The following is a 23,965-nucleotide window of genomic DNA, read 5'->3' as shown; positions in this document are numbered from 1 at the left end:
ATGTCAGGGGAAAGAATATATATATTGTGACACATGAAAATTGGCAATATCAAAGCAACAGTTCATTTCCATGACTTTACTGGTCCAAATGTTAAACAAGTGTCTCATGAAATTAAATGACTGCTATCTGGAGAGGCAGTCATTGGCCAAATAATTATTTAAACTAAATACTTACATTGTGACTATGACAAAATCCAATTCCATTAATAATCTGAAACAAATACTTTTGAACTACTTGGTAGTCTAGTCCATTTGGAAAGAGTTCCAAGTCATCAAGAATGGTATGGTCAACAAACTCAAAGACTAGGTACCATCGTTTTTTTTTCTTACACACTTCCAAAAGATTCACCAGATTTTCATGTCTCAGTTGCTGTTATAAAAAAATGCAAAATAGTTTTTACAAGTTCAAATAATAAGTGATTGATCACAATCTAAAATAGATCTTAGCATAAGAAAGACATAAGTAAAATACATGAACAGTATAAATTATAAACATATATACTGGCTTTTAAATTATAGTTAAAAGACCACATTGCTCTGTTGTCCTCTCAGAGAACACAATAAAGCCAATGAGAAAAAGAAATGTAGTTCTATCTCTGATGAAACTAAGTAGCATCTATGACCCCTACACACAACAATGAGGTGAAACTGCCAATGTAGTCAAGGTCAAACAGGAGTGTAGGAAGATACCAAAAGATCACCTGTGGCCACAAAGCTGGTGGAGCAGAGTTCTCTAAAGTTGGTAACATACCCTGGAAAGGAAAAACAAAACAAAACAAACAACAACAACAAAAAAAAAACCCCAACCTTCTTTGATAATGGAAACAAGGTTCCAGAAAACAGAACTAACTTATGTTGATTGCAATCAGGATAGATGTGACCTGAGTGGACGAGGAAGTCTAAGGCAGTAGTGACTGGAGAAGGCATGGGAGTGGAAGGTGCTTCTGGGCTTATTTTAGTGTTCTCTTTCTTGATTTAGTTGGTGGTTATATGGGGTTGTTCAGTTTTTCTACAATCCATGGAGATATATTATTATGCTATGTATACTTTTCTATATGTATATGTCAATAAAAAGTTGAAAGGGAAAAAAAGATCCAGACAAATAAAAAACAAATTTACAAAAGAGCAGCAATTGGACTGACAGCTACCTTCTCAAGAGCCACAATGAAAGCCAGAGGACAAAACAATGTTATTTTCATTTTGTTAAAGGAAAATAATTACCAACCTAAGCTTCCATACACAGCAAAAATATCCTTCAAAAATAATATCAAAATAAAGACATTTTCATGTAAACTAAAATTGAAATGTTTTCTCTACAGTAGATCCTCACAAAAGGAAATCTTTAACAAGAAGGGAAGAGATCACAGATAAATCATCTTAGATGAAGAAAAGAAGGAAGAACAAAGAAAGTGGTAAAAATAAACCTAAATAAACATTTAACGATATTTATGTCTTATGATGTTTAAATATATATACATATATAAGGCTTAAAATATGATAATATTAGCATAAAAGATAAAAGGGAATAACCATAGATAAGTATTGCAAAGTTTTGGAAGAAGGATAAAAGTACTGGATACTGTTAGACTTTAATAAATATCTAGGGTAACCACAAAAAGATAGAAACAATATATAATTTTCTAATTATTTGAGGAAAATAAAGGAATGGTAAATGTAATCAACCCAAAGACAGAAAGAAAGAAAAAAAAGAATAAAGAACCAATAAGACAAATAGCATATATTAAGACAGTAAATTTATAACCAAATAGAAACTATATTACAGGTAGATGGACTAACTATTACAATTAAAATGCAAAGATTGTGAAGCAGGATAAAAAGCAAAATGTAACTATATATTCACAAAAGACACATCTAAACAAGGACTGAGAACAACCGAAAGTAAAAACATGGAAAAAGATATACTATGCAAATACTAACCAAAATTAAACTAGTGTAACCTTATTAGTTTCAGAAAAAATAGACTTTAAGAAAAAACATTCCTGTAACAAAAAGTTATTTTATGATAATAAAGTATTTGATTCAATATGAACATATAATAATTCTAAATATAGTATTGCACACTAATAATATGGCCTTTCTGTTTAAAAAGTTAGACCTTAACTGAATTATAATGAAAAAAGGAGAAATCAATAATCACATATTTCTTCTCAGTACTGGATAGAACAAGCACACACACAAAAAAGTTAGTGAGAATTTAGAAGATTTAATCAATGCAAGTAACAAAGCTAACTTAATGAAATACTTCTCAAGTACATGAGTAATTTTTGTTTGTTTACTATATTCAGAACCAAAAAGCACATAATGGGAAATTTCAAAGGAATAGAATCTTACATAGTATATACTCAGATCACAGGACAATCGTGTCAAGAGTAAAAAACCAGGAGAGGAAAACCTAGAAAATTTCCACATGTTTGGAAGTTAAGGGAAATAAGAAAATATTTTAAACTGCCAATCAAAATTTCTGCAATACATACCAAACTGTTCTGAGAGGGAAATTCATAGACTCAAATGCATAAATGGAGGGGGGCTAGAAATAAAAGAAATAAACATCTATCTCAACAGGGTAGGAAAAAGAACTACAAAATAAACCTGCTCAAAATAAGTAGAAGGAATGAAATACTAAAGAACAAAAATTAATGAAATCGATGAGAAATACATAACAGAAAGAATCGACAAAGCTAAATTTTGGTTCTTTCTAAACATAAATAAAATTGATAAACTTCTCATGAGACTGATTAAAAAGAGAGAGAGAGAGAGAGAAAGAGAGTTAGCATAGCAGGCTTGAGACCACTATCCTTAGATAGGTCTGCATGCACAGTGAGCCCCCTTGGCCATTACCTGGGAACTTGGATTTCAGGAGGGTTCTCTTCATTTTCAGAATTGATAAAAATGGCTCAATGTGCAAACAATATTGTTTATGCTATACACCCACATTCCTTCTGGGAGTCTGGCATTTTGGTACAAGCCAGGCAGAGGTGCCTACGTGACCAGCCACCAATAACAACCCTGCACACTGAGTCCCTAATGAATTTCCTTGGTAGACAATATTTCACACGTGATATAACAACTCATTGCTGAAGGAAATAAGTACACCCTGTGTGACTCCATGAGAAGAGGATTTTTGGAAGCCTGTAACAGGTCTATCGCTGGAATTCACACATGTGCCTTTTCCCTTTCCTGATTTTGCTTTACATCCTTTCACTGTAATAAGTCATAGCCATGAGTACAACTATTGCTGAGGGCTGTGAGTCCTCCTACTGAATCACTGAACCTTGGTGTTGGTCTTTGAAACCCCCAATACAGGTGATAGCTAGCTAGCTCTATCTAGCTAGGTAGGTAGACAGATAGGCAGATAAATATAGAGAGAAGCAACAAATACTTTTTAAATTATGTTTATATTCACGATATAAATGAACACTCATATGTACTCATTTAATTTATTGTCAAAAAAAGAAATTTATACTTTAAACAGTAATTTCTTCCCAAAATGAAATCTTGACCACAAAACTCATTTTTTAAACAGAACAGATGAATTTACTTACCTTTAGTAACTTGATTTCTCGCATAGCAATTTTTTTAACCATTTTGTCATCAGCACTTTCTAAGAACTTCTTGATGGCTACAATTCTGCCACTATCTTTATTCCTACACTTCATCACCATTCCATAACTTCCTTCTCCTACCAATCCAAGGTTTTCATATTTTTCCATTTTGATTCAAAACCAGGAGAATTTTTTCCTGCTATAGAAACCAAAGCATAGAGTTAATAGTGTTGAGTATGTTAATTTCCCCCACCCTCCCAGCAAATTCATTCTTCCCCATTTGATTTCCATATTAGAGCAGTCACTGTGTTGACAGCTCTCCTTTGCTGACTCACAATTTCTTATTGTTTCCAATTCTAAGTTATGTTCTCAAAATATGCATATACATTTCATAATAGACAACACAAATGTAATTGAGGCCATTAACTTTAAATTTAAATTACTAAATGTCATGTTAATGAAATTCAATATATTGTTAATTCAGATAAAGGCATACTTGAACTATTGTACAAAACAGTTACAGCTCACTTTACAAAAACAAAATTTCTTTTCACTCAAAGGTGGAAAAGGAACAAATAAATTTGGTTTTGTGAAGATCATGTTTATCTTTTTTAAAGCAGGATTAAAAGATCAAAGTTAAAAATTTTTATACACTCTACTCAATTGGGAAAAATATTTGTTCACAAAATGATCACTTACCTAGTAAACACTAAGAATCTTTAATAAAATTTCTCTACTTTTCTTACTATAGTAATTAAATTCCTATATTGAACTTACAAAATAACAGCAATGACATCACAGTATATAGGCAGATTTTTAAAAATTAAATAGTAGTAGTAAGAAATACAGGATTTCAAAATTCCTTTCAATGATTATGATACAGAGGGATCTGATTAAGATCACTGGGGAGAAGTAGGAAGGACTATAGGAGGAGTTTGCCAAGGCAATGGAAAGCAGTATAGGAGGGGATTGGCTGAGGAGCTGAGCGCCTGCAGAGCCAATGGAAATAAAAAGAGGGCTGGCTCTTTGGCTCACAAGCTTTTCTGGTTCCTCAACTGGCTCTCTCTCAGGCTCTGGCTCTGGCTCTGACTCACACTCAGGCTCTTCTTCCTTGAAGATTCCTGGATGATCATGCTGCAGCTGCCTGCGTTTCCCAACACACAGTATTTTGGAGGGAAGGAACTCTAAGTACAGCCTAGGACAGGGCTGAGCTGGCAGAGGGTGGCAGGTTTATTCTCTGGGTGTTCTAGACGGGACGAGCTCAGAGGCAGAAGCCTGCCATTCTTCCAAAATTGTGCAACTTTCATATCTCATGTTCTTTTAGTTTGTAAACTAACCCTATAGAAATAAGATAACTAAAAACGAACAGGGGGAAATGCTAGGAGAACCCAGGTGTTAGAATTTAGCTTTAATTGATAGGCTAAAGTAATTAAAGCTGTAACTAAATAGTTAAAGAGTTTAGCTTTAATTGATGATAGGCCTAAGTGACTAATTCTTGTGGAAAGCTGTTATTCCAAAAATTGTGAAGCTTTTGAATAAAAACTCCTTTCCTTTATCACCTAACTGTTGCCTCTGGGATTTCACCTAGAGGGTGGTGGCAGGCAGCAGGACTCCAAATTGCTGTTTGGTAATAATTACTCACTATGAAAATGATCACTTGAATTTTGCATTTAGAATTCTTTTACATTCCCATTACATGTCATTTTCTGGATAAAGACAATCTTTTTTGTTTTTTTTAAAGATTTTATTTATTTATTTTGAGAAAAAGAGGAAGGGATAGAGAAAGAGGGAGAGAAACATCAATGTGTGGTTGCCTCTCACATACCCCCAACCGGGGACCTGGCCCACAACCCAGGCATGTGCCCTGACTGGGAATCAAACAGGTGACCCTTTAGTTCGCAGGCTGGTGCTCAATCCACTGAACCACATTAGCCAGGGCTGGATAAAGACAATCTTAATAAAAGCTTTCTTATTTTACCCATAAGTTTTTATTGCCACGAAATATAAAGGCTAATAAACTACAATTTCAAAGTTAAATTTATTTTTTAAATCTGGTGTTGAAATTAAGTTCTAGAACCAAAAACGTAAAAAATGCTGTTCTAAAAGTTTGAGGAGAAAAAAATACCTTTAGGTAACTATATATTCAAATGATGATTCATAGTTAAATTTTTAAAAATCTGACAATACCAAAACACCCATTCATAAAACTTGGGGGGAAAATATTCTCACCTATTACCATTTTGTATTTATGGCAATCTAAAACTAATTTACCCAGATCGTGAATTGTGATTCTTTATTTACTCCCCTTTCAGTACACTGATGACAAAGACAATACAAATATCATTGTTCTAGAAAACTATGATAATCCAATGAATACATTTTTAGCATTATACATATAATAATTCAGGGTTTTATTTTATAGATATACATGGAAAATCAGAAGTTGATCTGGGGATGAGAGATAAATGAAAACAAATCCCAGTGAACACCAACTCAAATTGTTTCATTTTTTTACTACCACCTTTGATAATAGGTTCTACTATAAACTGTTTACACAGCAGTGTCCAACACTACTTTCCATACATTTGAAATTTTTACTTCCACTTAATGTCTATTAACTATTCTCAAATAAAATGTCTGTGCTTGAAAAATAATTCTCAGTGTAATTTTATCTCTCTTTTCCTCAATTATTTTTCCTTCCACTAAGACAGCATATTTTATCAAGGGCTAGATTTTAGGTTTATCATGTCAAGGACAAAAATAGATGGAGTCTATAACCTGTATCATTTAAAAACATTTTGCAATTGGTGTCCTCAATATTTGAAAATGTAAACAATATTAAAATTACGGTACCCTAATTAAGCACATCTTAGGTGTTCTGAAGCATATCACAAGCTAACATTATGTAAGTTGACTACTTCAAATTTATTCTTGCAACCAACTGCACATTCAGTCACAGCACATTGAACACACCTATTTTTCAAGCGGCACTGCCTGAAAATACCTCAAAAGTATCATGGCTTAAAAAGCCTCTTGTTTCCCAAAACACTTACTCATAAACCATAAGATTTCATGCCTTCTACTCCTGAATATAAGGGCAATACAAACGAAGCCTGGCCAATTGGCAATGTGGTATTTCTGGACATGTGCCGTGTAAGCATATGGTTTCAGTACCAATAGTTTAGATTAAAATAATGCTAATTTTTAAATTTTGTTGAAGAGATTGAAATCTATTACACATAAAAGAGCGAGATAATAGAAGCCTTTAAAAGTATTATACTTACTGTTTCTTTAATATCCTTTCACGTGGAAAGACCCAAAGGTTTTCAACTTGGAAACAAATTTGAGGTGAAATTCATCTCGCTCGTAGGTATTAAGGATGCTGATTAGCAAACTACCAATTTTAGTGCTAAAATGATTCCTTGTGCGGAAATAGTCACGGGTCCCAGGTGAAGCAGGCAGGGAGGCAGACTGGCCTCGGCCGGCCCCAAGCTCACACTCCGGAGGACCACGGGCCGCATGCTGTCGTCGTCAAGGCAACGACCTCACTCTGTCGCCAACCATAGGCACAAAGTCTCCAGAGATACGGCCCAGGTAAGAATGCGTCCACGATAGGCACCGACACCTGTTAAGGCCAAGGCTTGTAGAGAAATTAGCAGGGGTGAGAGGGCACTGTCTCCCAACTCAGAGGGTCCCTATCCCCAGACTCTGTGAACCTGCTGGGTTCCAGCTAGCCCTGGGCGAAGGCGTTGGCCACCCAGCTGCAAGGGGGCGGGTCCTTACCCTGCGCCAAGCATCCCGTGTTCTGATTGGTTGCGCCCTGTCGTCATGAGCTATGATTGGCTCAGCGCCAACCACCCTTCCCCTACACCTGGGGCTCCGCCCGGGTTCTGTTCACTGATGTGCGGGAGGCAGCGTGTGGACACAAGTACACTCTCAAGTAAGGAGACACCTTTCTACCTTCTGCCTCCTAGCAAATGAGGGAAGAGACGATTATGGTGCTCACCTAAAGGGTAAAAGTGGTAGCGGTTTGTAGGACTGGGAGAACATGGAAGAGGGAGACTATGCAAAGAGCGCGATGAAACATGCCCGACAGCTTCCCAATGGGAGAGGATTGGCCCCAGGCGCCCTCATCCGGGAAGTTTCGGTGTGAGCGTTGGGGCCAGTCTGGGCCAGGTAGGAGATGAGAGTGTCAAGGCTAGGAGGTGTTGATGAATAGGGGAGGAAAGGTTAAAGGAGGTAGGTGAGGACAGAACTGACATTAGGAGGGACATTGAGGATAGCCTGGGCACTGCAAGTGAGGGAAATGGAGGTAACATGAAAGAAATGAGGAAAAGGCTAGGATGGCTGGGGAACTAGAAGATGCACAATACTGGCCAATGGCAGCTAAATAGGGTGCAGTTGAGGGATGTGATCTTTAAGGCACAGACCAACTCTATCCTACATAACCAGGCAAAACTCGTAGATCAGAGTCTTGTGCATGCTGAAGTCACACAAGAAACAGGGTTTTCCTCATTTCAAGGAATTTGAAGCTTAGGCCATTCCCCTGCAGTAAGGAGGCTTTCAGCACTCAGTTCACGTTAACCACGAAAACTAAACATTTTATAATCATATTTGGCCTCTATCTTGATCCAATTAAGAGAGTACTCTGTAGCAGATACTTATATCCATACTCAATATTACAGTATTAATTCCCTTTTGTATACTAAGAAATAAACATTCTGGTTTATAAATTAACCTTTTGTGAGTTTGGTTAACATGAATTAATCTCCCAGTGCTTGATTACCTTGGTCAAACTGTTTAAAATCTAGTTCCTGAAACTGTAACATTGAGGACCAGACCTGGGACCTGGATATGGGAAAAATATAATTCTTTGGTCGATCCAAGATATATGTCTTAATATAGTAATTAGCTCTATCCTTTGTTGAGACCAAGTTGGAGGGAGCCATGCCCAATTGTGTTACCTCTATAGGCTACAGGGGCAGGTCCCCTTTTATAAAGTGGCAAATTCAGGTTTGGGGGGCCTGAAACTTGACAAAAGTGCAAAAATATTTTGCTTTTGCAACTTTACAAAAACATTCAACAACATAATTTTTTTCCCTCATCAGAGGACATTTTTTCATTGTTTTTAGAGAGAGAGGAAGGGAGTGATGAAGGGAGAGAGAGAAGCATTAATGTGAAAGAAGCATCAACTGGTTGCCTTCCTAATGCACCAGGACAGGGGGATCGTCCGCGCCTGGAATGGGGACCAAACCCACAAACTAGGCATGGTCGACACTCCAACGGAGGCACACTGGCTAGAGCAACAACATAAACATTTTAAAGGCCCCTTTAAGCAAGAGACCCTGAAGCTTAAATTCTACAGGGAATCAAAAGGATAAATACTAAAAATAATGCATTTGGTGAATAGGAAGGCCTGAGAAAACAACTTCAAAAAGAATTGTGTTTACCCTGGCTGGTGTGGTTCAGTGGATTGAGCACTGGCCTGCGAACCAAAGGGTCACACATTTGATTCTCAGCCAGGGCACATGCCTGGGTTGCAGGCCAGGTCCCCAGTTGGGGGAGCATGAGAGGCAACCACACATTGATGTTTCTCTTCCTCTCTTTCTCTCTCCCATCCCCTCTCTCTAAAAATGAATAAATGAATGAATGAATGAATTGTGTTTGAAAGCCAACTGTAAAGGAGACATGGTATTCAAGAATTACACATCCTGGGTAAAGTCATTGGCATTTTTTGCTAAAGAGGAGGCAGCATTATGTAGATGCAGGATTAGGTTGTTTATTTTTTCTTTTTAAACAGGGAAATCTTTGTAGGGGAAAAGAATGGAGAGGAAAGCTTTAAAGAGGTAATAAAAAGAATAATTAATGAAAAACCAAGGACAAGTAGTGAAGAGAAGGTAAAGAAGTATAAAAAAAGGCTTAGCCTTGAAGAAGTTTAGAGAAAAGGGGTTTAAAGAAAAACTGAGAAAGTGTTGGACAGACACATTAGCTGGCCTAGATCTTCTCACTTAAAGAACTTAAATAGTTGTATAAAAGATAATGGTGAGATTAAGTCTTAAGGATTTGAAGAAAGAAATTCCTTGAAACAGGTAGCTATGAGAGAAGTCAATTTTGATATGAAAGGAATTCAAAATAGTACCATGTGCCCACTTGAAACCAACTGGCTCTGTTTCATGGGAATTAGCATCCGCAAGGACAATGGAGAAAATAGTATGTAAGCTACCTCTTAGAGAATGTGTAGCATATATTAAACAAAGGAGTTAAGAAGTCAAGGATGACGAAGAAAGTACCACTGCCCTGGCTGGGTAGCTCAGATGTTTATAGAGTGTCATCCCAATATGCCAAGATTGCAGGTTCAATCCCCTGTCAGAGCACACACAAGAATCAACCAATGAATGCATAAACAAGTGGAAAAACAAATAGATGTTTCTTAGTCTCTTTCTTCTTCTCTCTAAAATTAATAAATAAAAAAGTTAAAGAAAGCACCACTGAAATGGCTTGTCATGGGTTCCAGCAAGATAGGAAGACAAATTATCACAGAAGTTAAGATAATAAACTAAAAATACAGAGGCACTGAGGGAGTAAAGGTCATCAGAGGCATGAAGAATAAGTTTAAAAGGAGTGAAAAGTTACTGTCAAATCAATTGTGAAGATCTTAGAAAAGGCACTGTCTTCATCAACTGGATTCAGTGCTGTATCTCTGAGGATTAAGCAATAAAAATTGGAATTAACATCAGGACCAAAATTGGAACCTCCCCTTTGGATTTGGGAAACAGTAGAAATGTAATATTATCATGCAGTTCTGTGGTTAAGACATGTTTCCTCCATAATCTCTATGAAGCTGCTGGTAAAGGTTTCTTACCTTCCAGGTTTTTAAAGTGTAAGAAAACTACCTTAGAACGGCAGCAAAATTCTCAGTAGTCAAGGTTATTATTGACCTTGCCCACCAAAAGCTGTCAAGTCCTCCTGGTGGGTGGCTGCCAGGGTTTTGCATGAAAGCTCTAAATGACTAAACAATCAAATAACAACATGCTTCTCCTCCACTCCCACCCTGCTGTAAGGCTGTCCACCTCCAATGCCCCGGCTCATTTGGAAACTCCCTGTTCAGCAGAGGTTTCAGGATCATGACTGAGAGAACGAATTTATCCAGGACACTGTATTTTGTCTGGAGGGTCGGGGGGGACTAATCGCTCTATAGAAAAAGAGCACAGAATTCCCGTTCCCCGTGCCTTTTATTGAGAAGGGGATTTGGGAGATACAAGGTCAAGACTTATAAATCATCAATATGCCTTCAGATGCTTGGGTTACAGTTGACAATTACTGATTACAGATAAAAATGTAAAGAACACAGTGACCAGTCTGTGTCAGGGTCTGCTAAACATCCGGGCACCAGCTGACATCAGGTGCAAGGCTTCATACATTTTAAGCTACAAACTATTTATAGCTAACTAAGAGATAAGAAAAAGAGAGCAAACTCTATAAAGCATAATAGCATTCTTTAAATCCAGTTCCCATGGGAACCCTCTGAGTGGCTTTTGGTCCTGTCTGCTTCTTAGCCTTCCAGTTTCTGTTGAGTCTTAGAGGCCTCTCAGGGGGCCTGGCTCACGGCTTCGACTACAATTCCCGAAACCACAAGGAGCGGTCCCCTACACTGCTGCAATTTCTCAATTATCATATTTGTGTGTGTGCTTAATAAAGTTGTAGCTGAAAAAATATCTTAGAAATGGCACAAAATTATGACCAGTTCTAAAGGATGGACTGTTTGTTCCTTTGGGTAGCTGAAATTTAGTGAAAAATGTCATGGGAATTAAGTTTAAAGAAACTTGAGGTCACAGAATGAAAAGTCATGAGGTTTTCAGGAAAAAGCATATGAGCTACCCAAGAGAGACAACAGGGAAAGAGGTTGACAAGGACATTATAATACAATCTAAAAATCTAAAGAAAACAGTATAGGAGTGCGTAAAGTTGGCAGCAAGAGAGAAGAGCTTGAGAGATGGTAAAGAATTAAGGATTAGAAGAGACTAAGGATCATATAACCCAGCAATTCCACTCCTAAGTATATACTGAAGAAAAATAAAAAGTTAACGTTCATACAAAAACTTGTACATGAATATTCATAGCAACATTGGTATTCATATTAGCCAAAAAGTGAAACTCAAAATGTCCACCAACTGATGAATGGCTAAATTTTGGTATATCCATACAATGAAATACTACTCAGCCGTAAAAAGAAATTATTTATACATGCTACAACATGGATGAACCTTGAACACTATGCTAAGTGAAAGAAGCCACATAAAAAGCCATATATATTATTCCACTTATATAAAATGTTCAGCACAGGCAAATCACAAACAGGAAGTAGATTAGTGGTTACGGGGGACTGAGGGGAAGATGGGAATGAGGAGTGACTAGTAATGGGTATGGGGTTTCTTTCAAGGTGATGAAAATGTTCTGGAATTAGTGATAATTACACAACTTTTTTAGTAAATACACTAAAAACCACTGAATTGTACACTTTAAAAGGGTGAATTTTATGTGTGTGAATTATATCTCATTAAAAAAATAGACTACACAAGTGGGGAAGGGGAAAGGGTGAAAGGAAGGAAAGAAGGGGAAGGGTCTAGTCAAGAAACTAGTATGTATGACCCATGGGCATAGACAACAGGGTGGGATTGACTGGGTGGGGGGGGCGGATAGGAGGGAGCAATGGGGGAAAACATGGGACAACTGTAATAGAAAAACAATTTTTAAAAAATAGACTACAGATGGATATGAAATTTGTAGCCTTTCCAGAAATCTTTTTAAATAAACTTATCTATTTTAGCGTAGGTGGCCCAACTCTCTTCCTCACATTAGCAGTCATCTCTGTTAAATGACTTTTGGCAACAATCATTTTCTACATATCTTGATATCTCTAAACAATGTTCTTGGGTGTTTGGGGAGGAGGGTCGGGGGGGAGCAAAAATCTCTCACCTAGGTCCCATGACTTACAGATTAGTCATGGGTTTTTGGCATCACTTCGAGTCACCAAGTGGATGCAAAGGGCATACAATCTTCAGAATACAGTTAAGATTCTTTTCAGTACAGTATATAGAGCATGCAACTATAAAAACACTCCACCATTCATTTAGAAAATGGACTGATTCATTTTGAAGTTCTGGTTCTTTGATGGAAGGGCACTTGCCATAGAAAAGTGAATTCTGTTCTTGAGTAGTTGCCTCAATGACATCATTACACTTTAAAGTGATTAAGACAATTGGAATTTGGAAACCTGAATATACCACTTATTTTACCGAATTCACCATACAACATGTTTCAATCTATTAAGTCATCAAAGCATCTGGATCATAACAGTGTGAACCTGGGAATATTAAAAATGGTATATATTCTGTTAGCAATGGTAACATGTCTCTTATAAGAACTCTTTTAACATTCCATCTCCCTCTAGGCTCTACCAAATTCCTTGGTTCATCTTCATAGAAAAACTACAGAAAAAGTGTGTTCATTTCTTACCTCCTCTTCTCTTGGGCTTTCACCCTATCATTTCACTGAAATAGCTCTTCACCACCTACATCCTGCCAAAGCCATCTGTAGCAGACATTACTAGTTACAATAAGATGGTTCTTTTTTTTCCTGTAGGAATGGCTTCTTTTGTGTAATCTCCATTGCAGTTAGGGATGGTCATGTGACCAAACAGAAGTCAATGCAATATGAGATGTGCACCATTTCCATTTTATGCGTACCATAAAAATCTCCATTCCATATCCTCCATGTTCCTTTTCCCTTTCGGTTAGCTACAGTGGAGATGACTACAGTGTGATCTTGTAGACTGAAATTGATAGAAACTTCATGTGTCCCCCATATCACTGGCCTCTTTGTTACCACTCTTCCAGTTTTTTTTTTTTAATGAGGGGTAAATAAACTATCATGCTTGAGCCATTAGACATCTTGAGGTCTATTTATTATAGCAGTTAGCCCACCCTAATTAACCTCTTTTTTGACCTCTCAACAGCATTTGACGCAACTATTTCCTTTGAGAGAAACTCTTGAAACTTAGCTTTCCATGACACCAATTTTGTCCTGTTGTGTCTCCCTCAGGGTGGTTGTTTTTGTTTTTACATGCCTGTACTAGAACTGAAATTTTGGAAGTATCTGAGGGCTCAGTACCCAGCCTCTTCTATGTACACTTTCTCCCTAGGAGACCTCATCTAACCCAATAATTGAAAACACCTATATGGATGACTCCTAGCACTGAACTCTCTGCAGAATTCCAAAATCATACCATGTGACATTCATTCTTGGATATCCAATTGGCATATGCAACTTACCATGGCTAATAAACCGTCCTGATTTTCTTCACCACAATCCACACCTGCTCTTCTCTCCTGCATCAAAATCCCAGGAACCCCTTGAATGTTATCTTTCCCTCACATTCAAAATCCAATCTGTAAGTCTTGCGGGTTCTGTCTCCAAAATAAATCTTATTAAGCAACCATTTATCATCATCTTCACTGCTACACCTCTAATCCAAGCCACCATCACCATTAGCTGACATCTTTCTTCCCAACAGGCCCCTCACTGATTCAGATCACATCATTTCCCTGTTTGGATCCCTACCATCCCAGTACAAGAGTAAAATCCAAATTACAGGGTCAGCCTCGAATCAGCTCTTACCTACCCTCTTGATATCATCTGTTTACTGTTATGACCACACTGGCCTTACTGCCCTTGAGTACAATAAACTTGCCAAAGGACCTCCATCCTTCTTGCTTTTCGAATGTGGTTCCTCCAGATCTCAACACTGCCTTCTCTTCATTTCAGACATCAACTGTACCTCTTCGTTGAGGCCTTTCATTACTACCTTTGATAATGATTAACATCCCCATCTCCAGTCACTGTTACATTCTCTGCCTTAATTTGTTCTACCCATTAGTCATGTGATCTTGGAAAGGTAGCTAATCCCACTGTGCTTGAGTAAACCCTTCTGTGAAATAAGTAGTACTCCTCCTCAAAGGACTACTGTTGGGACTAAAGTTGTGCTGTGCTCTGGACTAATCAAGACTGATATTTACGTATTTGTTGCCTCCCTCCCTCAAAAAAAAAAAAAAAAGTTTCCTGAGTAGGCTGTACCTGCTGTATTGCCAGCCATCATCTAGGAAGGTTTCTGGCTTATTCAGTGCAAAGGAATATTTGCTGGATGCTATACAAGTCTTTGTCACTTAACGCATAATGCTTTGAAACATCATTGACATTTCTGATGCCACCATTCATTGAAATATTTCTCACATCTGTTTTCTATGCCAAAGTCACTATCCTCATCACCATATGCCAGGCAGTTTTGGTTTTTACCTCTCCAAGCTTTAGTTAATCTCTTTAAAAAGACAGGACCTCAACTTTTTCTTTTTCTCAATTCAGTAACACAGTATTTGACAGCTATTTCATTTCTGTTCCAAGTCTCTACTCTGTCTCATTACTTACAGTTGTGCTTCCTGAATGCAGTTGCTGATTAAGGGATCATTAATTTTAGGCCTGCAAATGCTGGAGGCTATTTCAGAATTTTCTAAAATAAAGCCAGGAAAAATGCAGTGCGTTTCAAGTTTAAATTTCTGATATTTAAAACCCCTTTCCTACCAACAAACAATAGGAGTCACAAAAATGGGGAGACAGAGAAACAACCTCCCATCAAAAGGAAAGGTAGAATCCCCAGAAAGAGTGCTAAAAGAAATAGAGGGGAGCGGACTATCAGATATGGAATTCAAAACATGGATTATGGAGAAGTTGAATGAGCTCTGCGGAAACTACAAAGAACTCCAGAAAAACTACAAGGAACTCACAGAAAATTACGTGAGCATGAAAAAGGACATAGAAGCTATCAATAAGAGCCAGGAGGAAATGAAGAATACGATCTCTGAATTGGAGAACAGAGTAGAAGGAATTAAAAGCAGGCTAGAGGAAGCAGAAGATCGGATCAGTGAGCTGGATGACAACCTACACAAAAACTCCCAGACAATGCAACAAAATGAAAAAAGACTGAACAAGACTGAAGAGGTTCTAAGACAGCTGCAGGACAACATGAAACGTAATAATATCCGTATCATAGGAATTCCAGAAGGAGAAGAAGAGCAAGGGATAGTAAACCTCTTTGAAAAACTAATGACAGAAAACTTCCCTAACATGACGAGAGAAAGAGTCACGCAAGTCCAGGAAGCACAGAGGGTCCCAATGAAGATGAACCCCAACAGGCCCACCTCAAGACACATCATAATTAAAATGGCAACATTCAAAGACAAAGAGAGGATCCTAAAAGCAGCAAGAGAAAAACAACTAATAACATACAAGGGTACTCCAATAAGGCTATCATCAGATTTCTCAGCAGAAACACTACAAGCCAGAAGGGAATGGCAAAAAATATTCCAAGCAATGAAAAACAAAGGCCTACAACCTAGAATACTATACCCAGCAAAGCTCTCATTCAAAATGGAGGGTGAAATAAGGAGCTTCCAAGACAAAAGAAGGCTAAAAGAATACATCTCCACCAAACCAGCAATGCAAGAGATGCTAAAGGGTCTGCTCTAAGAAGATAAAGAAACAGAGACAGACAGAGAAGAACACGAGTACAAAGGGGAAAAATGACAATGAATAAGTACTTATCGGTAATAATCTTAAATGTAAATGGATTAAACGCTCCAATTAAAAGACATAGGGTAGCTGAATGGATTAGAAAGAATGACCCACATATATGCTGTCTACAAGAGACCCACCTTAGAACAAAAGATCTACACAGACTGAAAGTAAAGGGATGGAAAAAAGTATTTCAAGCAAATGGGCATGAAAAAAAAGCCGGGGTAGCAATACTTATATTAGACAAAACAGATTTCACAGCAAAGTCCATAAAAAGAGACAAAGAAGGGCATTTCATAATACTTAAGGGAAAAATCCATCAAGAAGATATAACCCTTATAAATATATATGCACCCAACAAGGGAGCACCCAAATATATAAGGAAACTTTTGAAAGACTCCAAGAAAGATATAGACAACAACACACTCATAGTAGGGGACTTTAACACCCCATTGTCAACAATGGACAGATCTTCGAAGCAAAGAAACACCAAAGATATTGAGGCACTGAACAACACTCTAGATCAAATGGACTTAGTCAATATATATAGAAGTTTTCACCCCAAAGAAGCAAAATATACATACTTCTCAAGTGCACATGGAACATTTTCAAAGATAGACCACGTGGTAGGACACAAAACAAGCCTTAACAAATTCAAGAAAATTGAAATTATATCAAGCATCTTCTCAGATCACAATGGCTTAAAATTGGAAATCAACCTCAAGGAAAAAACTCAAAAACATTCAAACTCATGGAGAATGAATAACATGCTATTAAATAACGAATGGGTTAACAATGACATCAAGGAAGAAATCAAAAAGTTTCTGGAAACTAATGATAATGAACACACAACAACCCAAAACCTATGGGATACAGCGAAAGCAGTCCTAAGAGGAAAGTTCATAGCAATACAGGCCTACCTAAAAAAGCTAGAGGAATATCTAATAAAAAATTTAACCCTACAGCTACAAGATCTAGAGGAAGAACAACAAGCAAAGCCCAGATCAAGTAGAAGGAAGGAAATCATCAAGATCAGAGCAGAATTAAATGACATAGAGTCTAAACTAACAATTCAAAAGATCAACAAAAGTAGGAGCTGGTTCTTCGAAAAAATAAACAAAATTGACAAGCCTTTAAGCAGGCTCATCAAGAAAAAAAGAGAGAGGACCCAAATAAATAAAATCAGAAACGAAAGAGGAGAAATCACAACTGATACAACAGAAATACAAAGGATTATAAGAAATTATTACGAACAACTGTATGGCAAGAAATTTGACAACCTAGAGGAAATGGACAAATTCCTGGAAACCTATAGTCTTCCCAAACTGAATCAAGAAGAAGCAGAAAGTCTGAATAGACCAATAACAGCTAGTGAAATTGAAGCAGTAATCAAAAAACTCCCAGCACACAAAAGCCCTGGACCGGATGGCTTCACAAGTGAATTCTACAAAACATTTAGGAAAGAACTAACTCCTATCCTTCTCAGACTATTCCAAAAGATACAGGAAGAGGGAAGACTGCCAAACTCATTCTATGAAGCCAGTATAACCCTAATTCCAAAACCAGGTCAAGACAAAACAAAGAAAGAAAACTACAGGCCAATATCGCTGATGAACATAGATGCTAAAATCCTCAACAAAATATTGGCAAACCGGATCCAGCAACACATTAGAAAGATCATACACCACGATCAAGTAGGATTCATCCCAGGGATGCAAGGATGGTTTAACATTAGCAAATCAATAAACGTAATACACCACATAAACAAAATGAAAGACAAAAACCACATGATAATATCAATAGATGCAGAACAAGCATTTGATAAAGTACAACACCCACTTATGATAAAAACTCTCAGCAAAATGGGAATAGAGGGAGCATACCTCAACATAATAAAGGTCATATATGAGAAACCTGAAGCCAACATCATACTCAATGGGCAAAAACTGAGAGCATTCCCCCTGAGATCAGGAACAAGACAAGGATGTCCGCTCTCCCCACTCCTATTCAACATAGTCTTGGAAGTTCTAGCCACCGCAATCAGACAAGAAAGAGAAATAAAAGGCATCCAAGTTGGAAAAGGGGAAGTAAAACTGTCATTATTTGCAGATGACATGATAGTGTACATAGAAAACCCTATAGAATCCACAAAAAAACTACTCGACCTAATAAGTGAATTCGGCAAAATAGCAGGATACAAAGTCAATATTAAGAAATCAAAGGCATTTTTATACACCAACAATAAAAACTCAGAGATAGAAACTGAAAGAAAAATTCAATTTACCATAGCAACAAGAAAAATAAAATACCTAGGAATAAACTTAAGCAAGGAGGTAAAAGACCTGTACTCAGAAAACTACATAACACTGAAGAAAGAAATTAAAGAAGATACAAATAAATGGAAGCATATACCATGCTCATGGATGGGAAGAATCAACATCATTAAAATGTCCATACTACCCAAAGCAATTTATAGATTCAATGCAATCCCTATTAAAATACCAGCAACATATTTCACAGACCTAGAACAAATACTTCAAAAATTTATATGGAACCAAAAAAGAGCCCCAATAGCCACAGCAATTTTGAGGAAGAACACAGTAGGAGGAATCACAATACCTGATATCAAACTATACTACAAGGCCACGGTAATCAAAACAGTCTGGTACTGGCATAAAAACAGACTTATAGATCAATGGAACAGAATAGAGAGCCCAGAAATAAACCCAGGTTCATATGGTCAACTAATATTTGACAAAGGGGGAAAGAACATCAAATGGAGTGAAAAGAGCCTCTTTAACAAATGGTGTTGGGAGAACTGGACAGGGACATGCAAAAAAATGAAACTAGACCACCAACTTACACCATACACCAGAATAAACTCAAAATGGATCAAAGACTTAAATGTAAGCCGTGATACCATAAAAGTCCTAGAGGAAAAAATAGGCAGGAAAATTTCAGATATCCCACATAGCAACATTTTCACTGATATATCTCCTAAGGCAAGGGAAATAAAGGAAAGAATAAACAAATGGGACTACATCAAACTAAAAAGTTTCTGCTCAGCTAAAGAAAACATCAGCAAGATGAAAAGGAAACCAACCATATGGGAAAATATATTCGCCAATGACATCTCAGACAAGGGATTGATCTCCAAAATATATAAGGAACTCATACGACTCAACATCAAGAAGACAGACAACCCAATTAAAAAATGGGCAAAGGACCTGAACAAACACTTCTCCAAAGAAGACATACAGAGGGCCCATAGACATATGAAAATATGCTCAACATCACTAGCCATCAGAGAGATGCAAATAAAAACCACAATGAGATACCACCTCACACCAGTCAGAATGGCCATCATCAACAAATCAACAAACAACTTGTGCTGGAGAGGATGCGGAGAAACGGGAACCCTGGTGCATTGCTGGTGGGAATGCAGACTGGTGCAGCCACTATGGAAAACAGTTTGGAATTTCCTCAAAAAACTAAAAATGGAACTGCCTTTTGAACCAGCAATTCCATTACTGGGATTATATCCGAAAAATCCTGAAACACCAATTCAAAAGAACCTATGCACTCCAATGTTCATAGCAGCACTATTTACAATAGCCAAGTGCTGGAAACAACCTAAATGCCCATCTGTAGATGAGTGGATCAAAAAACTGTGGTACATTTACACAATGGAGTTCTATGTAGCAGAAAGAAAGAAGGAACTTCTACCATTTGCAACAACATGGATGGAACTAGAGAGAATTATGCTTAGCGAAATAAGCCAGGCAACGAAAGAAAAATATGTTATGCTGTCACCTATTACAGGAAACTAATGAACAACACAAACAAATGAGCAAAATTGAACCAGAGAACACAACAAGGATGCCAGCCTGCTAAACCAAGCACGCCGTTGTCCGGAGACAGCCAACTGACCTGGAGTCTGCACAATCCTTCCCCATGTGGGAAGGCCACCCTCCCCTCCACACCCCCACTATTATTAGGGATTTCTGGACCCAAGGGTAGGTAGGACGACGACCATGTCCAGCTTGAAGCAGCTAGAGGAGCTTGAGACCTTCGCCCATTGTCCTTTACAAGATTACAAAGGGTCTTAATATCTGAGAGGGAGGGATAGTTATTTTTTACGAACCATGGGTATGGACTTGGGGGGGGATGCTGGGGGAGGGAGATACTGGGTGGAGGGGAGTAAAGGGGAAAAAATTGGAACTACTGTAACAACATAATCAATAAAATATACTTTAAAAAAATAAAAATAAAAATAAAACTCCTTTCCTAAAAGTAACTGTTCCTTAAAGCAGATAAACACTTTCAGCTAATCCAGTATTTCAAATAATTTCATATTAGTGTGACTTATCCTTTCCGAGTCTCTTTGGCAGTACTAGATAACTATACTTAGCTTGCCTAAATTTTAAATCAGATGTGATTCAGTCCTCAAATATTGCAGAAAACTCACATTAGAGATAAAAAGAGTAAAGATAACTATTTCTATTGGTCACACTATTTACAAGTGTCTGCTTGTTATTGACTTCTATCTTTACACTAACTATCCAGAACTCGAGTCATCCTCAATTCAAGATACCTCCTAAGTTCAGCTGCTGAAAAAAATAAGCTAAACCTATTCCCTCCATCATGTCTTAAACTACAGCAAGTCTATCAATTTTCCTGTTTCCTTATTTATCCCATCTACCCTGTACAAGGATGTCACCCCAATGCTTCTCTTTAATGGCTTCCTCTTGCAATTAGAAGATCCAAATTACTTACCCTTTGCAGATTACATGATGCAGTCCCCCTTCTCTCCTACCCCACCACTCAACTATTTTGCCACCCCTTGACCCAAACTCCACATACCTCAGCCTCTTATCATTACCCTCCAAGTTTTTCCTATTTTACAGGTTTTATCAGGGTAGACCCCCCCCCCAAATTTTATTTATAAGTGTACTTATTCATCGGTCACCTTCCAAGAGCTATTTTATGCAATACATCTATCAAGACTTTTTCCACTGCTCAAAACAGTTTTTGAATTAATTTTGATGCCTTTTAGTGCTTCTGCCATTTTTGTTTCCTCTTCCACATCGGCAAAATGTTTTCCTTTGAGGACTTTTTCATCCAGGGAAACACACAAAGTTGCTCGGGGGAGACCAGGGTGGAACACGGGCATCATGCTGTTTTTCGGTCAAAACCTGAACTCTCAGCACAGTGTGGGCAGGGGCATTCATAAGTCACCCCTCATGAAATGGGCAAACATATCTTCAAAGAGATTTCACTGAAGCTAAAAGCAGCCTCTCACCTCTCAGAATGCTAGCTGGTACACTGATATAGATGGGTTCCTACAACACTCACCTAGTGGAGGAAGCTTAAGGCCTACCTTCCAGAGGATAATCCCAGTTTATTTCAGGTCCCGCCTTGTACATTAGCTAGTCTTTTGGATGCAGTGTTCCCCAGTTCCATGCCGATTACAGAATGGGTGATTGAGGAACACCTTATCACTTAACTGAAATAGTTCCCAAGTCCTTATGGCCTACATTCTGCCACTCAGTTGCTTTGTATTATCTTGGCACCCTCCACAGCATTTACAACTACTTGTATAATGGAAGAAACACACATGCCAAGGTATTTATAGGGACCATCTATGGGTTAGGTTGTGAGTTCAGTCTTTCGATTGTGTTTTCCCTAGATTTTTACCATCACTCTAGTTATTAGATTGGCCAAAAAGGTGTTTTTCTGTATGATGGCTCTAGTAGTGTTATTTGTTTCACTTCATTTATAACAATTTCATTTGACTGTATTATAACAGCTGTCCTATCAACATGTATTTAAGAAAAACCAAAATTGGTTAATTTTTGTGCAGCCATTTTAATATTGAAGACGGAAGAAGGTATGCAACATTTTCGGTGTAGTATGCTTTACTTTGAGAAAGGTAAAAATGCAACTCACACAAAAAAAGATTTGTGCAGTGTACGGAGGTGCTGTGACAGATCAAATGTGGCAAGAGTGGTTTGCAGTTTCTTGGTACTATTGTCATTTTGGCCAAATAATTCTTTGCTATGGGGCTCTTATGCATTTTAAAATATTTAGCAGCACCCCTGGCCTATCCCTACTAGAAGCCAATAATGGGAGATAGCCAACATACTGAAAGACCCAAATCAGTAGTTACTGGTGAAAAATGAAAAAATGTTTTACGAAAAAAACTGAACACTTTTTGGCCAACCTAATACAATCTTTTACGACTCTAGTATCATAGCTATTGACTGAAATATTGCAGCATCCTTTTACCTGATTTACTCAATTCATTACTGAACTACAGTTTTACTGTGTAGCCAGACATTTCAAATTAAAATTACCTTAGCCCCTTTCCTCCCCTGACTTGTCAAAGCCTTCAATCTCTCAATACTCAGGGGATAAAGACCAACCTGCTTAAGGCCAACAAGGCCCTTATTGTTCTGCCACCTAGTTACCTTCTTACACATGGACCCATTCACTCCAGAGTTGTCCTTTAGCCTGAGAAGAAGAAACCTTGTTTATCATTACCAACAGTACCTAGAACACTTAGAACAGTGCTTGGCTCTTAATGCTCAAGAGTTAAGTGAATTGGATGAACCAGTGGGAATTAATCACAATAGCATGAACAAGTTTTTTTGCAGCCTGAAAAAAGGATAGGGGACAAAATATTGAGAACAGACCTGATTTCAAACATTTCTGGGTTAAATAGGTCAGAAAAATAGAAATTTTCATCAGAGAGCCAGATATGCACTAAGTCGCTTAGAAGAAAATATTGACTGGACTTTCAAATTTTAAATTGTCTAGGACTTCAAAAGGGGATGTGGCAAAAAAAATTCTTTTTTAAAAGATGTTTATGAAACACAGGACAGAGACAGTAAAATTACAATGGAAGCCAAAACAGTAACACTTACACTTACTAAAGGCCCACTACATTGTTTTACGTGCTTTATATATTAAAGCATTAAATCCTATCACCCACCACATCTTACTAAGGAAAAACACAGAAGCAAAAAAGGATGACCATTGAATGTTGTCATTCAAGTCCAGGCTATCTATATCTCCAAAGCCCTCCTCCTATTATATTGTATAGAATCTACAAAATGGACAATATATTGAAGCAAGATAGTGCTGGACTTAAAGGAAAGCACCCAGAGAAAGTTTGTGGGTAAAGAAGAGATTTAGCACAAAAGGGATTGGGGTGGGGTAGGGGTGTTGTTATGGGATGGTAAGAGCAAGTACACAAAACAGGAGCAGTTAAAATATTGTCACAAAAAAATGAAAGCATTCCAAGTAGGCGGCCAGCTTTGTCAACTCTAAGAAATCAAGGACAAAGAGATCAGTTAATTTGGTAATTAATACAAAGGTAGTAATCTTTCTTTAAATGTTTAATTCTAAACCTCCATTTATGGTATTTTGCCCAGTATTTGGTAATGTTAAAAAACAGACTATCTCCTATTAATTCTGAAACATGTTAAATATAAGGTGCACATTTAAATCTACATAAGCATATTTAAGTCTGTGTTTCTCAAAAATACTCAGAAACTTCATTACTTAGGAATTAACAGTGATGCAAATGATTTTACACAATTTCTCTCTATATGACCGACTGAAATCTATCAGAGGGAAATTTCTTTCATGATGTAATAAGACTGTTCACTAATCTAGTAATTAATTTTAAATAATTTAGAACTCTGGCATCAAATCAATCAAAACAGTCTACTACTAAATAATTTAAAAACTTATGAACACAGAATGAAAAGAAA

General features: G+C 37.4%; 1 protein-coding gene across 1 annotated transcript in view; it reads right to left on the bottom strand.

The window, feature by feature from the left end:
* CDKL2 (cyclin dependent kinase like 2) overlaps positions 1–3,753 on the bottom strand; it is a 36,468-nt gene extending 32,715 nt beyond the window's left edge. Inside the window, exons 1-2 of the mRNA XM_090267383.1 lie at positions 3,564–3,753; positions 176–370 (exon numbers count right to left, since the gene is read on the bottom strand). Of these exons, the coding sequence (XP_090123509.1) occupies positions 176–370; positions 3,564–3,731 (363 nt within the window). The 5' untranslated portion in view covers positions 3,732–3,753. The remainder of the gene's footprint in view (positions 1–175; positions 371–3,563) is intronic.
* Between the last annotated feature and the right edge of the window lie 20,212 nt (positions 3,754–23,965).

Source organism: Furipterus horrens, unplaced genomic scaffold, assembly GCF_987537825.1.
Source record: "Furipterus horrens unplaced genomic scaffold, mFurHor1.1.pri manual_scaffold_2, whole genome shotgun sequence".
Taxonomy (NCBI): Eukaryota; Metazoa; Chordata; class Mammalia; order Chiroptera; family Furipteridae; genus Furipterus; species Furipterus horrens.
This window is presented reverse-complemented; position numbering and strand designations above follow the sequence as displayed.